The sequence below is a fragment of the Lepidochelys kempii genome, chromosome 2 (genome assembly GCF_965140265.1).
Source record: "Lepidochelys kempii isolate rLepKem1 chromosome 2, rLepKem1.hap2, whole genome shotgun sequence".
Lineage (NCBI taxonomy): Eukaryota > Metazoa > Chordata > Testudines > Cheloniidae > Lepidochelys > Lepidochelys kempii.
In genome coordinates this window covers 91,778,938-91,793,738 of record NC_133257.1, presented here as the reverse complement: position 1 = coordinate 91,793,738, position 14,801 = coordinate 91,778,938, and the positions used below count along the sequence as shown (strand labels likewise).

The 14,801-nt window shown below is 40.2% G+C and overlaps 1 protein-coding gene across 5 annotated transcripts in view; it reads left to right on the top strand.

Moving 5' to 3' along the window:
- The window catches only part of PTPN2 (protein tyrosine phosphatase non-receptor type 2), a 58,201-nt gene that overhangs the window by 19,714 nt on the left and 23,686 nt on the right, over positions 1-14,801 (top strand). For 3 of the 5 annotated variants that reach the window (XM_073331660.1, XM_073331657.1, XM_073331656.1), the window contains exons 3-5: positions 4,139-4,239; positions 7,088-7,186; positions 9,378-9,515. In XM_073331660.1, coding sequence (XP_073187761.1) covers positions 4,139-4,239; positions 7,088-7,186; positions 9,378-9,515 — 338 coding nt within the window. Of the gene's footprint in view, positions 1-607; positions 928-1,081; positions 1,207-4,138; positions 4,240-7,087; positions 7,187-9,377; positions 9,516-14,801 lie in introns of those variants that run through there. The other 2 variants (XM_073331658.1, XM_073331659.1) reach the window with 2 other exon arrangements.

Sequence of the window (14,801 nt, the reverse complement as noted above, 5' to 3'; positions counted from 1 at the left end):
ATATTTGGAAAATCATGCTGTACAAATATAGCATGATATAATCAGAACTCTGTGCAGTAGTTATACTGAAATTATGGGCTAAACTCTGATTTATGCAACATGTCAGTATTGATAGTTACAGCAAGAGGTAATATGGTGCAAAGGGGGAAAACCACTCGGCCTTCCCTTTATTTTATCCAGTCTCTGAAACTTGTTAGCACTGTATTTTACAATATATTGGAGTTGGGAATGATCAGGAGCTGGGAATGATCAAGTTTGGATTTCATTGTGTGAGGGAGGAGGGTTTGTTGTCTGCAAGGGTGCCTCAGATTGGGCCATTTGGATGGTTCAGGGCTTTTTCACCCACATTTTCTTTTGAACTTTTTTTCTTTAATCCAGTAAATAGTATTTCATCCTCCTGGCTATTAATAGTGCCATGTTTAGGAAACAGGAATCGTGCTTGCTAAACTTTTATCAAAGGTTATTGAAAAGCCTTATTGTGCTTTCATTTCTGGAAACATAACTTTTTTTTTTTTTTTTTTCAAAAAAACCTCTTTCCCATTAATTGGTTGTAAGAACAGCAGCAGGTCAGGTAAGTCCTCCACTTGGCTGTTCAATACATGCAAACAATTTGATGTATACGAGAGTGGACAAAGAGGTGAAACATTAAATTCTGACCCCATCAAAAACAATGGTATTTAGTCATAGACTTCAGTATGCCAGGATTTCACCTAAAGTGAGTAACTGAAGAGGTTGTTAATTTCAGACGTTGTTCTTCTGGGTATAGAAGCCTTCTTAGTAGGGGAACCAGCATAAGAAGCATTTTTCAAGATTTCCACTTTTTGTTCTGATGGCACACTCTGTCGTGGAAAATTTGTGTGTTTTAGAAATATTAGAAATCCTACATCATAGCTATTTCTGTTGGCATGGCTAACAATAAATTTGTAGGTAAGTGGGGTTGTTTAAACTAAATTTAATCTGTAAAAGTTCTGTTATTTATATAATCAGTTCAAGTATTGAATGAATAATAACTGGAAATTATTTACAAACTGGAAACATTATTACCGTTAACTCTCAAATTGGCTTGTTCAATTGATTTCAGTAGAGCAAGCCAGGACACACATGAGGTTTCTAGGTCCTAATGTCTTCCAGGAACCTTCTTTTTGGTGGAAAGAATAGGATCAATGCATCCTTGTACTGTATGTATTTCTGTCTGGTGGATTACAGGCGAGTATTTATAGGATAGCACTTAAATTTTGGTATTGTTTCCCACTACCCCAACCCCAAGATTCTCTTCGCCATGTTCTACAGAGAGGAATTTTAATTTTATTTATTGTCTGTCTTGTAGTGTTTTAAAAAGTAAGGCTGAATACCTTGTGTGCACACGTTACTGTGTGAAACCTCTTTGGGGTCTTTTATCTCCTATTTGGAAATGATACAGCAGTTGAAGAGTGATTAAACTGTTAACAGTACTTGCTGACATCATCTTTCCGAGAACACTAGCATCTGAATGAGTGATTTACTATAACAAGATCTTAAGTTTTTCCTGTTGGCAAATGACATGTAATATTTACAAAGATCTTGGTTTCTGTCCAGTAGAAATATTTCAGATAAAATAAAGCAATACAGGAAAGGAAAATCGGTTAACATTTTTATTTCCAGGCAATATAATGTAAGGATACATATTTTGTGTAAAACATACATAGTATCTCTTTAAATCTGTAATTTACATGTGTCTTAGCCTCCATATGGAGGTATATAATTTTTTTTAAAAGTCTACCTACAGCTCCAGGTCCTTTTGCCACATACTAGAAATATTAATGCAAACATAGTTAAACCAGTAACTTTGCCAAAGCCAAGGAAGAGAACAAACCAAAATGGTCTCAACCATCAGTGCATTTCTCTCCCCAAGAGCCTGCAATGTGCTCTCAAGGGTCAATGGATGTAGGCAATTGCATAGAGGGAAAGGGGTGAGAAGCCCAATGCTTGGGGGCTCTTCATAAAATGTGTACCATGGGGTCAGGTCCCTCCTTTTTTCTCATTTAAAAAAAAATCCATCTGGAGGACATCAAAGTTACAAAATTAGGGTTCTGCATCAATCTTGACTCTCTTCTTGTATATTTTGGAAAGGCAGTAGTCTCTCCAGAGTTATGATTTCAGTCAGCTTCCTTTTGTATAGCTTTATACTTTGGCTTGAAAAATGGGGTTTGGCTTGAAAATTGCCACATTAACTCTGAAGACAAAGGAGGATGTTTCTAAAAAATGTTGGGGGGGAGGGGAGGGAAATCAAATCGTTCTTGTTAAAGTTCTCTTAAAATCACTGTGGTTTGAAATATTTTACTTCTGTTTTATTCTTTGCTTACCCCTAGCTCATTTTCTATGTGATTAAATCTCTTTGAAAACGTATGCACTAGCTGTTTTAGAGAAATAGATTATACGTAGGCAAATTATTAAGGATTTGTTGTACATGGTTTTGGACTCAATCTTTCCCTCATTGGTTTGAATGGGAGTTTTTTCTAGTGAGTGGGTAGCCCAGTTGGACATCAGAGGTTTAATTCTCCAGTGCCTTGCACCTAGTGTAGTTATTTACATTTGTGAATCATGAAATCAAGTTAACAAATACAATGCAAAATAAATAAAATTCTCAGCAATCCATGGATCAGAGTTAAGATCTTTGTCATGGTGAGAGATGCATTTCTGTATATTTTTTTAAAAAAAATGTAATATGTGGACAGTATAAAACTTAGCCTTATCTATTCATTTCCTTTTAAGTGCTTGGGTTTGTGATAATTACTTTGGCATTTGGTAACTTTAACTGTTTTTTTGAAAGGATTTTTGTTCTTTCAGGAATACAGATTAGGGGAGCCTCATTACATGACTGTGCACCGTAGATGTATGAATACAAAGTGTTCCATCTGTGCTTAAGAAAAACTACAATTCATTAATATTATTGTGCAATGAGAACCTATTCTTTCAGGGATATGTGATTGTAATGAGACTTTCTTATAAAACAAGTATGCAAGAGGGGAGAGTTAAGATTGTTGTGGGAACCTTGACTGTGAATATTCTGATCCTTGATTAAAATTTCAGGCTTGTTACTGCATTAACAAGCCTCTTCTTTTTTTTTTTAACATATTATATTTTAAATTATCAATATTCAACATATCTTCTTGAAAACAATGTGGGAACTATGTGTGACAGTATGGTTGTAGGCTAGTGATTTTCTCCTGAATTGCTCACTTACTTGCTGAAGGCTTAGGGAGCAAATTAGCATGAGGCTGTCATCTGCCACTAGGTTATCAAACAATTAAGTGTAAAAATCTATGAATGCTTTGTTAAGGATATATGCTTCAGGTTCCAGTTTTAACTTTTCGTCAGTTGTGTTGCATTTCCTTTGTTGCATGATTGGTATTTATATACCTGACAAGATTTGCAGTCTCAATTATCACTGAAGTAAACCTGGAGTTTTGGGTGCATACTGAGATGATTGGGCCCATAAATAGTAAATTCCTGCCTCTGTCACTGGCCTGCTGGGTGACTGTGGTCAAGTCACTTGATCTCTGTTTCAGTTTCCTCATTGATAATGTGCTACATCTTATATTTGCATTACATTTGTGGTAATCTGTTAGGAGTCAGAAAATACTAATTAAAATTCTGTGAGCCTCTGTTCCTTTGAAGTCACTTAAAATGAGCAGAACTTTGCATGGGCATAGGGGCTGCAGCTCTGGCAGCAGTGCTGGGCCTTAAATGGGGAGTTCCATTTTAAATACACATACATCTAAACCCAGATTATCCAAAATTCACATCTGGCTTCTGATTTCTTCTCTTTCTATCAGAACTTCTAAATGATTATCCAAAATTCTGATTATACAGAGAATGTGGATGTTTCCAAAGATATTTGAATAATGGGATTTTTTAAATGTGTATAAAATATATTTTATATATAAAATTTTTATTTGCAACAGTTAAGAATGGCTACGTTAGTCATTTATAACTAAGCTAGGAGTGAATTTTCCACTTAGACCAAATGAATGCCAGTTATGCCTTAATATCGCCCATGACATGATAAATTCTGGAAATATGTTAAATTAATTTATCTCATGAGTTTTGCTTCCATATATGTTTGTCATATGTCTTAATTTTAACTTTCTATTGTTAGATGACCAAAGTCGTGTAAAACTGCAGAACACAGAGAATGATTATATCAATGCCAGTTTAGTAGTCATAGAAGAAGCCCAAAGAAACTATATTTTAACACAGGTAAGTAGTAACCAGGTATTAAATTGTTATAGGAGATTGAGAACATGGACATTATGGCATAGCACAGCCTTACATTCTGGGGATGATAATGAAGCCATCTTTGCTGCTCTACTCAGTCAGTAAATGAAACACATAGCCAGTATGTCTGATCTGATTACAAGGATGTTCTTCTAATTTTTATAAGATATTTGCAGGGTAAGCATTATTTCATAGCAATCTATGTATTAAAGTTTTCAAACTTTTCTAAAACAATTTTCTTTTCAACAATTATGACCATATCCAAATGGTTACTTTATCTGTTGTCCTCTCTTCCTTTTGAACAAAAACACATACATGAATGGTATCAGTGTAAATGTTAGTAAAAATTGACAAAAAAATCCAGAGGAGAGTTTTTGGTTTCTTTGTTAACCTCTTCTCCTTTTATTATTTTGATCCTCAGTGTGCTATAGTTGTCTTCATGCAGGTCATGTACAGACTTTCCATATTTCCACATAAGGTAAAATATTGTGTAACTTAAATGTATAGATGCAGCAGTGTCACTGAATTAATGAGCAAACTTCGATCTACTCAAGTAGTGGTGGAAAGCTTGAGACTTACTATTGGTTCCCAAATAATAGACAACTTTCCTCTAATTTAACATATTCACGCATTTGCCTTGTGTCCTTTGTAAATATAAATCCATTTTAACATCAAGAAATACATTATGTAGCTTGAAAAAAATTCCCGATACTTAGTAGCTGGAAGACGAAACTGTTAAACAGGAGGTTAGGGAAGTCTAACCAGGGAGGTCCAGAAGAAACATCTTGGTAACAAATCTGGACTCTCTTAGCACCCCAACTTCAAGAAAGGGGAGGATACTGGAGTGCAGTGGTTGGAGGGTTTCCTTTTTCATGTCAAGTTCTGGCTGATAGCCATAGATTAGTTTTGAAGCAATAATTCCTTATTGAGGGAAGGGAGAATTTTTATTTTCCTGACTGTCTGAGTGTGGGAAGTCTCTACTGCTTTATCTTCCCTTCCATCCTCCATTTTTGACGTCCTCATCTGTGTACAATTTCAGAATCTGTTTCTGCTACTTCTCAGTTTTTCTAAGTGAGAGCATCATGAAACTGATGGGAAATCCATGGGATACTTCACAGTTTAAGGGTGTGACAGGTTTCTGAACAGTAGCTATGAAACTGACTTAAGTCTTGTAAATTTCTTGCACATGGTGTTGCCAAACAGTATCAATAGTAGAGCTTTTGGACCTCTTGTGTCAGACTCAGGAAAACAATGGAGCATCAGTGTACATTCAGTTCACAGTGGAAGGCTTCTTGCAGCAATAAAAAATGTCTAGAAAACTTAATCTTTTTCTAAATGTATGATTTGAATTCTGCAGAAATGGCTTAGTCTCTCTCACATATGGGGGGGGAAAGCTTTCTCGTCATGACTGAGTGGATTTTTCAAGTCCTTATAATTTGAACCACTTTTACCTTTTGCTTAGTATGTAAATAATAAGCCTGAAAACAGCTTCTCCTTTTAAGTAAGATTGGCTTAAAAACACTTCTTCATAATGTGTGTTTTGTTGTTGTTTGTTGTTTTTTACTAGCGTCCAGCTGACATTTTGGATGGTGTTTTGCCAAAAATGGAATCCTGGATTTTGTATATGAAGTGGGCTTTTAAACTACTGATCTACTGGATGCATAGATTCAGAGATGTCATTCACATTGTGTGCATATAATTGGAAAAAAGACTACTTTTATATACAAAATCCAGGACAGTTATAAATAGGGCTGTGTGAAAAATCACTGTTTCACAGAGGGCAGGGAAATGTTGGAAATGCCCCTAAGCTGTGATCTTCTAAATATATTTAATTTTTTTATAGGAAAATGTCTGTCAAAAAAAAAAAATCTTTAATACAAAAAAATTAGCTTAGTTGACAGTGCTGTATGCATGCGGAAGAATAGACTTCTATGCATATTCATTCTGTGTTTGAACTTGACTAAATTTACTTGTAGAATTCAATACTTCACCATTTACACTATATCTTGAATTTGCTAGTTCAGGATTTCTCCAACTTCATTGCACTGTGACTCCCTTCTGACAACAAAAATTACTACAAGACCCCAGGAAGAGAGACCGAAGCCTGAGGGGTGCTGAAGCTTGAGGGTTTCAGCCCTGGACAGTGGGGCTTGGACTTTAGCCTCAGCCCTGGGCCCCAACAGGTTTAATGACCACCCTGGGGACCCCATTAAAACATGGTCACAACCCACTTTGAGGTCCTGACCCACCAGTCGAGAACTGCTGTGCTAGTTATAAAACTTAATGATGTTGAAATACTTGAATGTTCACAGCTGTTTAAGTAATCTCGTTCCTGATTATGTCAAGTGATGGAATGCTGCAATAAAAAGGTGTTACATTTGAGAAACAAGTCTTCACCATTTAAAAAGCTAGCAAAAGAACTGCGGGATCCATCAGATTCTGCACTAATAATGCCTGAAAGCATAATTCTCTCTGATACTGACATCCTATCCATAAAATATTTTTTTAACCACTGTTGTTGATGAGGAATATAGTGTATCTCTATTTATGTAAATTAACTTTCTGAAGCTGTTCATAAATTTATCACTTTAATTATGAATACGTCAGAATATTTTGTTGTAGGCTAGCTAATGGGAATGCCTCGCTGTTGCATTCCAAAAAACTCACTTAATATTGATATTCTGCATTTGTGCATAAGCTGTGTAATTGACTTATGTTTCCTGTCTTACACTGTTTTCTTTGAAGACAATTTTTCAGATATAATTGAATTATGATTCTTGTTTTGAGCACTACGTGAATGTTTTACCTCTTTCTCTCCTTACTCGCTCAGGGTCCACTTCCTAATACTTGTTGCCATTTTTGGCTAATGGTATGGCAACAAAAGACCAGAGCAGTTGTCATGCTAAACAGAATTGTTGAAAAAGAGTCAGTAAGTAATGGCTATTTAATACAACTTGTACATAAACAACATACTTTTAATGCTATCAAACCACACTTAATTGGGAAATTAAAGTTGTTTCTTAATCGTTAGGAATGTCCTGTTGTGAAGAGCTAATGCATTCTTTGTTGTTGCTGGAGGCTTAAATAACAATATAGGAACACTAATCTTGTTGGTTGTTTTATCACATTTGATTATTGTGACAACTGAGATACTATACTTAAAGTTGTTTCTGGTCCTGCTTGTAGAATTAGTGAAGTAGTTTGAGGGGATAAGTGAGAGTATTTACAGACTCTCTTCCAATTGTACAGGGCTAGGATACTTTTATTAAATGAGGTAGTGGAGCTAAGAGGTGAAATTCATTTCAGTAAGAACAGTCTCCAGTAAGTACAGGTCTAGAAAGATGAAATTCCTTAGGTTGGTTCCAACATGAGATGTAAAAGGTAGGAAACTTAGCTTAAGTTTAACTCACTGAGACTTTTTTCTATTTTTCAAAATCTTCTAATAGTAGCAAAGTTTTGTTAATAGACCGCTGTTGATAATGAAAGCCTGGCTTCGTGCTACCAGCAGAAATAAATCTAATCTGTTTTCACTTCCTTACAAGTCGGTGAGAATTCAGAGTATATGAATCACTTGAGAGAGCACTTTTTTGCCAGCATGTGTGACTCATTACATATCTAGATATTAGCAGTAGTTCTTATCTATAAATGCAATCAAGTTGTGATCATTCAAAAATTTGTGGCTAGAAAAGTTTTATGGCCCTATGTACTAGGCCTGGAGCTTTGGGATCCAGTTATGCAAGCAAAGGAAATGTAAAAGTCCCATTCACTTCTCACCTATCTGACTGAGTTTGATCTTGGTAAGCACAAGTATTCTGATAAATCATGCATGAATTTAAAAGTCTTGGGGATGATGCAGCACAATGGCAAGTGACATGTAACTTCTATAAATGTAAAGTAATGCATATTGTCAAAAATAATCTTTTTATGTGGTTGGTGGGCACTGAACTTGCAGAATCCTCTGAAGGGTGAAATGTGTCATTGGAAGAGCTCAGTAAAGGTGTCTGTTGGTTGTAGAGATATTTAAAGCAAGTACGGTATTTGGGTGCATGTCAAGATGTATCAGAATTGGGAAAAGGGCAAGAGAAGGGTAGTGAATATGGCTGGAGCATTTAACACTACTTGCAAGTGATAAGAATGTAAAAACTAGGATTTTAACAGGACCTAACTCAAATTCCAAATTATGAGGGACATAGTTAAAAGCACGTAAATGTGTGTGTAATATTTACTTAAAACCAGCTATGCAAGCCCCTGAGTTTTACAAAGAATCCCAAACTGTGACAATACAGCCACAATTTATAAAGGAAAACACTGTTTTATGTAGTGTAAAGTAATCCTGTGGCATTCACTGCTACCAGGGATCAAGACAGTGTTGTGGATGGCTTGCTTGTTTGTTTTTGTTTGTCTTTCAAAAGGAGTGGATAACTTTATCTCAGCCTGTATAGTCTAAGCATTATTTATGAATGAACAGTTCTCATCCTTCAGAGCATAGACTCGCTATAGGGGTCAGAGAAGAACCTTCTCCATCCGTCTCCCCCATGCAAAATGTTGTCGAGTTGTGACTGTCTCTCCTTTCCTTTGAGGCATGTAGTAGTAGTAAGACCAGTGGCTTGCCCTAAAATAGCAAAGCCTATGAACCTGGTGTAATCATTTTACATCTGGACAAAGTGAGTGTAAAATGCTGCTAAATACAAATTTATATTTTGTTTGCACTGATGTAAATCACTGTGGGAAGTGCTCAGTAGTGGAGAATTGAGCCCTAAATTCTCTAATTCAGTAGTGCTTCAACTCTTTAGAAACATGTCCACAAATTAGACATTAATAACTTTCACAAATAAAATACCTTTTTTCTTTCTGTGTATCTTAATGGGTATAAAACTGTGTTAAATTCAGCTATACATGTGGCTAGTAAATGGATGCTGTATATCCTTGAAAAGAGAGTTTCAGTTAACATATTTTAGCTTAATGACCGTGACCATTTATCTCCATATTCAGGGTGAAGGGAAAAGCTGTCGTCATAATGCATCCATATTCCCCCGCCCCATGTAGAATCTGTGATCCTGTATATTTTATTTTTGTCACTTGTCTCAGTGGGCAAATATTTACTTACTTTTTTAATTTAGGTAAAATGCGCACAGTACTGGCCAACAGAAGAAGAAGAAGTCATGATGTTCAAGGAAACGGGATTTTGTGTGAAGCTAGTATCAGAGGACACAAAATCCTATTATACAGTACATCTACTACAATTAGAAAACATCAATGTAAGCATTTTTCTCCATACATGTGTACCTCGTATTCATAGAATTAAATCTATAATACGTATTGTTTGAAATATGTATAGCAAACTACCATTTCATGTTTAGACTAACTTTTGCATAAAAGATAATAAAATTGATTTTGCTGTTAACATGTGCCAAAGACACAATCATACTTATTCAGATACATGTATGTGTGTGTAAATTAATAGGCCACTATTCAAAGTGCTGAAATCTTGAATCTTTTTAATTTCTCTAAATTGGAAATCAAAGTATCCCAACACCATGTTTAATTTTAATTGGCAATGACGGAGTAGCAGGCTTTTTAAGATTATAATTGGAACCTATTTTGGAGGTAATCTGGTCAGTGGCATTGGGGGAGAGAAGCTGGCAACATGGTCTGTTTCTTCAATGTCTTGTTTGTTCTGCAAACCATTCGCATTTTTGGTTATTGTTAATTAAATCTATGATGGCCATTAAAGAAGCTTTGACACAAGATACTTAGAAAGAATATGAATTTGAAACCTCCTCCATGAGCTTCTTCACATCAATATTCTACAGCTGGTCGTCATGTTGCCAGGCTTACTGAGTAAAAGTAAGATGAGGTAGAACTTTACACAGCTGTGCTCTCTTGACTTTCGTTTTCCCCATCAGCTGATCCCTTCTGTTTTTCTTTAATATTAGTGGCAGAGGTGAAGAAGGGAGGAATGGTGCCTGAAGAGCTGGGGTTGAGGAAATGAAGCCCTCCACGGCTTTTGGCAACTTGAGGCAGCAGTCTCCTCAAATACCATAGTTGTTTTGGGGCTTCTGTCTTCAGGGGCCTGGAGTAGACCATCCTGGTCTCCCTCTCTTTCCACTCCCAAGAGTTACTTCAAGCATTAGAGCTGGAGTAACTCCCACGAAGCATTTGGACTTGGGTTGGCTGATATTGTCCTGAGATTCAGATAACTTCTGCACTCCCCGCTATCAATTGCCTAAGCTCTCCTATTCCCCCAGTTTGCTTCTCACTTCACTGCTGCTCATCATTTAAGACTTTGGGTTTTTTAGTCCTCTGAAGAAGCCCCCTATGTGCTCTAAATAGATCCTTGTATGTGAAGTTGGCTTATTTCACAAGAGTGGAATAAGGTAGTAAGGTGACTGTGCTATGTAAATGCCCTGGTCTTCTTACAAGCCTCCAGCGTATAAAATAACTTTTTAACAGAAATCCTGTATACTTTCTACAAAACAATACTTAATAATAATTCACAAAAGAATTATTTCCAACTGTTGAAATTATTACTTTCCCCCTCTAACCATCAAGCTTTTACATAGTGGCTACTAACCACTGATTGTATTTGATTCTACCTGTGATAAGTGTGCTATAAAATTATCAAGAATTTGGTCCTAAATGCGTGATGCTCACTTGCATTTTTTGCAGCTTATTCTAAATGTTATGCCACTAATTAATAACATACCAAATAAATTTGAGAAATGTATGAGCTTTAGATCTGGAGTAAAAGAAGACCAAGAATACAACTTTATCTGAAGAGCCAACACACGCTGACGTTTCCATAAGATCTGGGAAAACTAGGATTACTGAATTTGTAAAATTCTTTCAAACTGTTCAACAGTACATTACTTATGGTACAACAGCATATCTCTGCAGTGCATCACCAAAATATATATGAGTGAAGAATTCTAAAAAGGGATATTTTACAGTGGTTAGTGGAAAAATGAAAGCTTCTGGATATACTTGTCTTTTGGGTTGAAGAGTGATTATCAGAAATGCATTTATCTGCAAAGTAGTATAAGGCATAGCATTTTACACCTTAATTCGTTTTTTCTGTTTCATGCAAATGTTCATAGTTGCCTTTGTGGTCAGTGTCTATGACTTTTGGAGAAGGGGAAGAGTGTTTGAAAAGATCCCAGCTAACAGTTAAATAAAATAATGCACCATGTGTTGCAGATGTTACACAATTTCCTCAATTTTGCTTAACACATGCAAATTTGCAAATCTTTTCAGAATCTGCAAATCGGATTCTTCCTTTTTACAAGGACTTCACTTGGGTGTCCTCCATTCCCTTCCCCCATTTTCCTTGATTATAGCTAAGGCTCCATGTTTGTCAGGGAGGTCATGGACTCTGCAGCGGCTGCTGTAGCTGACCCCAGGGCTGCCTGAGCAGCTGGCCTTTGGGCGGCCTTGGGGACAGCCACACTGGCCGCTGCTGGAGCGGCTCTGTAGCCAGCCACTCGCATGACCCCACAGCCAGCTGCACTGGCCACTGCTCTGGCTGGCCCCAGGGACCACCTGAGCAGCAGTCCTGGGGGCGGTGGGAGCAGCCACAGCTCAGGGGCTCTTGGCAGCGATCCCGGGGCAGCCAGAGCAGCAGCTGACCCTGGGGCTCACCACCTCGGCGGCAGCCAGAGCAGTCACTGGCCATCTAGGGCTTCCCTTCCCCCGCCAGCAGCCAGAGTAGCTGCTGGCCACCCGGGGCTTCCCTTCTGTCCTCCCACCCCCTGCAAGCCCGGAGAGGCAGCAGGCCCCCTGGGGTTTTCCCCTCCACAGCTGGTGCCCCAGGCTTCCCTCCCCCTCCAACTCTCACCCCACCCCGAAGATTCAGTCAGGTATTTCTGGTATAAGTCATGGACAGGTGATGGGACATGATTTTTTGTTTTTTGCCTGTGACTTGTCCATGACTTCTACTAAAAATACCCATGATTAAATCTTAGCCTTAATTATAGATAGCACTGGTACTACCATCTCTATTAAAGTTGACTGATGCATTCCATTATAAGATCCTGTTTCCAGTTGCTTATAACTTAGCCAAAACTTAACTGTCTGAGCTGAAATTTTCCACACTGGGTGTTGTCTGCCTCAGGTTGAATTGTTTTGAAACCGTTAGCAAAAACAGTTCAGCTGTTTCCAAGAATTAAATTAGGAGGAAATGTTGTTCATAAATGTTTTTACTGAGAAGCTCTAGCAGCTCCATACTTTGAAGAAAAGGCTTGAAATGTTGTGGGGTGGCATTTGTGTCACAGATATGCCCTTTGTTGGTCTTGTGAAAAGCCACCCAAATTTGGCCAAGTTACAAGTCTTGGATAAATTTGTTTGCATGTTCAAAGTAGAGATGTGTGTGTTTGACAGCTAAATCCATAAGATTCCATCTGCACTGAAAATACTCATGCAGCCGTTCTTCCTGGCTGCTGTAGACAGTTGTGACACTGGGCAGCAGAACTGAGAGCAGGAAGACCCTCCTATGCTTCCCCTACTTGCACCCAGGGAGTGTGGAAAAGGATGCAGTTAGGCAGTACCTAACTCAAGTGTAGAGGGTAAAAGTGCTGAGGATGCTGGTAGCCACCTTTTTCAAAATGCAAAAATGGGGCACATGCAGGAGCCTTGTCCCTTTCTGTGGCTTGCCCTTGCTCCTGTTCCCCCTGAGGCCTGGCAGGCCAGAAGCCGGAGCTGGGCAGAGGTAAGAGCAGCCCAAGGAGCCTGGGCTGCTGTGGGGAGCCCCAAACCCGCCACCTGTCCAAGAGCAGCCCAGGGCACATAGCCCAGGGCAGTTGGAGGATCAGGGCTCCCCACAGTGGCCTGGGCTCCGTGGGCTGCTCTTACTACTTCCCTGCCTGGGGCCGGGTCTCAGGGGAAAGAGGGGGGGCAGGACCTCATGATGGCCGGGGTGTGGGGAGGGGGATAAGGCCCACCTCAGCCCCCACACTAGGAAGAGGCTGACACTGCCCCTGAGCCTCAGACAGGGGCAGAGTGGTGCCACAGGGAATCTGGGACAAATACTGTCCTGGAGTCATTCAGCCTGAGACCAGGACTCAAAATGTACATTTCAGGATTGTCCCACCAAATTCAGGACAGGTGGTCACCCTAGATCAGTGGAATTCAAAGTGCAGGTCGCAAGCCAGTACTGGGTCGCGGAATGCAAGGCACTGGGTTGTGGCAGCTCTAGTCAGCACCGCCAACTGGGGCCGTTTAAAAATCCCGTTGGTGGTGCTGCCTGGCTAAGGCAGGCTAGTCCTGACCTGTTCTGACACTGCGCTGTGCCCCAGAAACAGCCCGCATCGGGGCTGGCTCCTAGGCGGGGGGGGCATGGCCTCTGCCCTGAGCTCCGGCTCCACACTCCTATTGGCCAGGGCGGTGCCTGCCGGTAGAGCTGGGTGGAGCTGCTTGCGTGCCTCCACCTAGAAGCTGGACCTTCTGCTGGCCACTTCCAGGGCGCAGCGCAGTCCATGATGCCAAGACAAGCAGGAAGCCTGCCTTAGCACCCCTGCTATGCCACTGACCGGGAGTCACCCACTGTAAGCCTGTGCCCCAATCCCCAGCCCTGAGGCCCCCCCCAAACCTTTAGCCTCTTCCTGCACCTTAAACCCCTCATCCTTGGCTCCACCCCAGAGCCTGCACCCCCAGCCCAAAGCCCTGACACCCTCCTGCACCCCAATCTCCTGCCCCAGCCCTAAGCCCCCCAAACCCAGAACTCCTCCTGCACCCCAAAACCCTCATCCCCAGCTACAGCCCACACCCCAAAGCCCTCATTCCCAGCTCTGCTGGGTCACGGACATCAAAAATTTTCTTCGACTGGGTCACCAGAAAAAAAGTTTGAAATGCCTTGCCCTAGATGGTGGTTGATTGGAATAGGAATAGAGTGAGACAAGGAGACTGGATGTGGGAGAGGGGAGGAATTGGGACTGTTGGGCAAGAAGCTAGAGGGATAGGGAAGACTGGGACATGGGCCAGGGAGTGGGACTGAGATTGCGTGTGGAGCCTAGGTGGATTAAACAGGCTGGCTTGGTAAGGCGACTGGGACATAAATGTAATACTTCTGTGGGTGTGGATTTGAAATGGTGATATATTTTAAGTCAGTATGACAAAAAGGTTAATAAGGGACTTAAACCTCCAAAACCCTATACTATACTGATTTTACAGGGGAGACCATTTCTCAAATTGGGGGTCCTGACCCAAAAGGCCGTTGCAGGGGAGTTGCAAGGTTATTTTAGGTATTGCCACCCTTCTGCGCCGCCTTTAGAGCTGGGCGGCCAGAGAGTGGCGGCTGTTGGCCAGGCGCCCAGTTCTGAAGGCAGTGCCCCACCAGCAGGAGCGCAGAAGTAAGGGTGACAATACTGTACCATGCCGTCCTTATTTCTGCACTGCTGCCTTCAGAGATGGGTGGCCAAAGAGTGATGGTTGCTGAGTGAGGGCCCAGCTCTGCAGGCAGCATCACAGTAATAAGGGTGGCAATACCATACCAGGCCATCCTTAATTCTGCCCTGCTCTGGCAGTGGCTCTGCCTGCACAGCTGGGCTCCT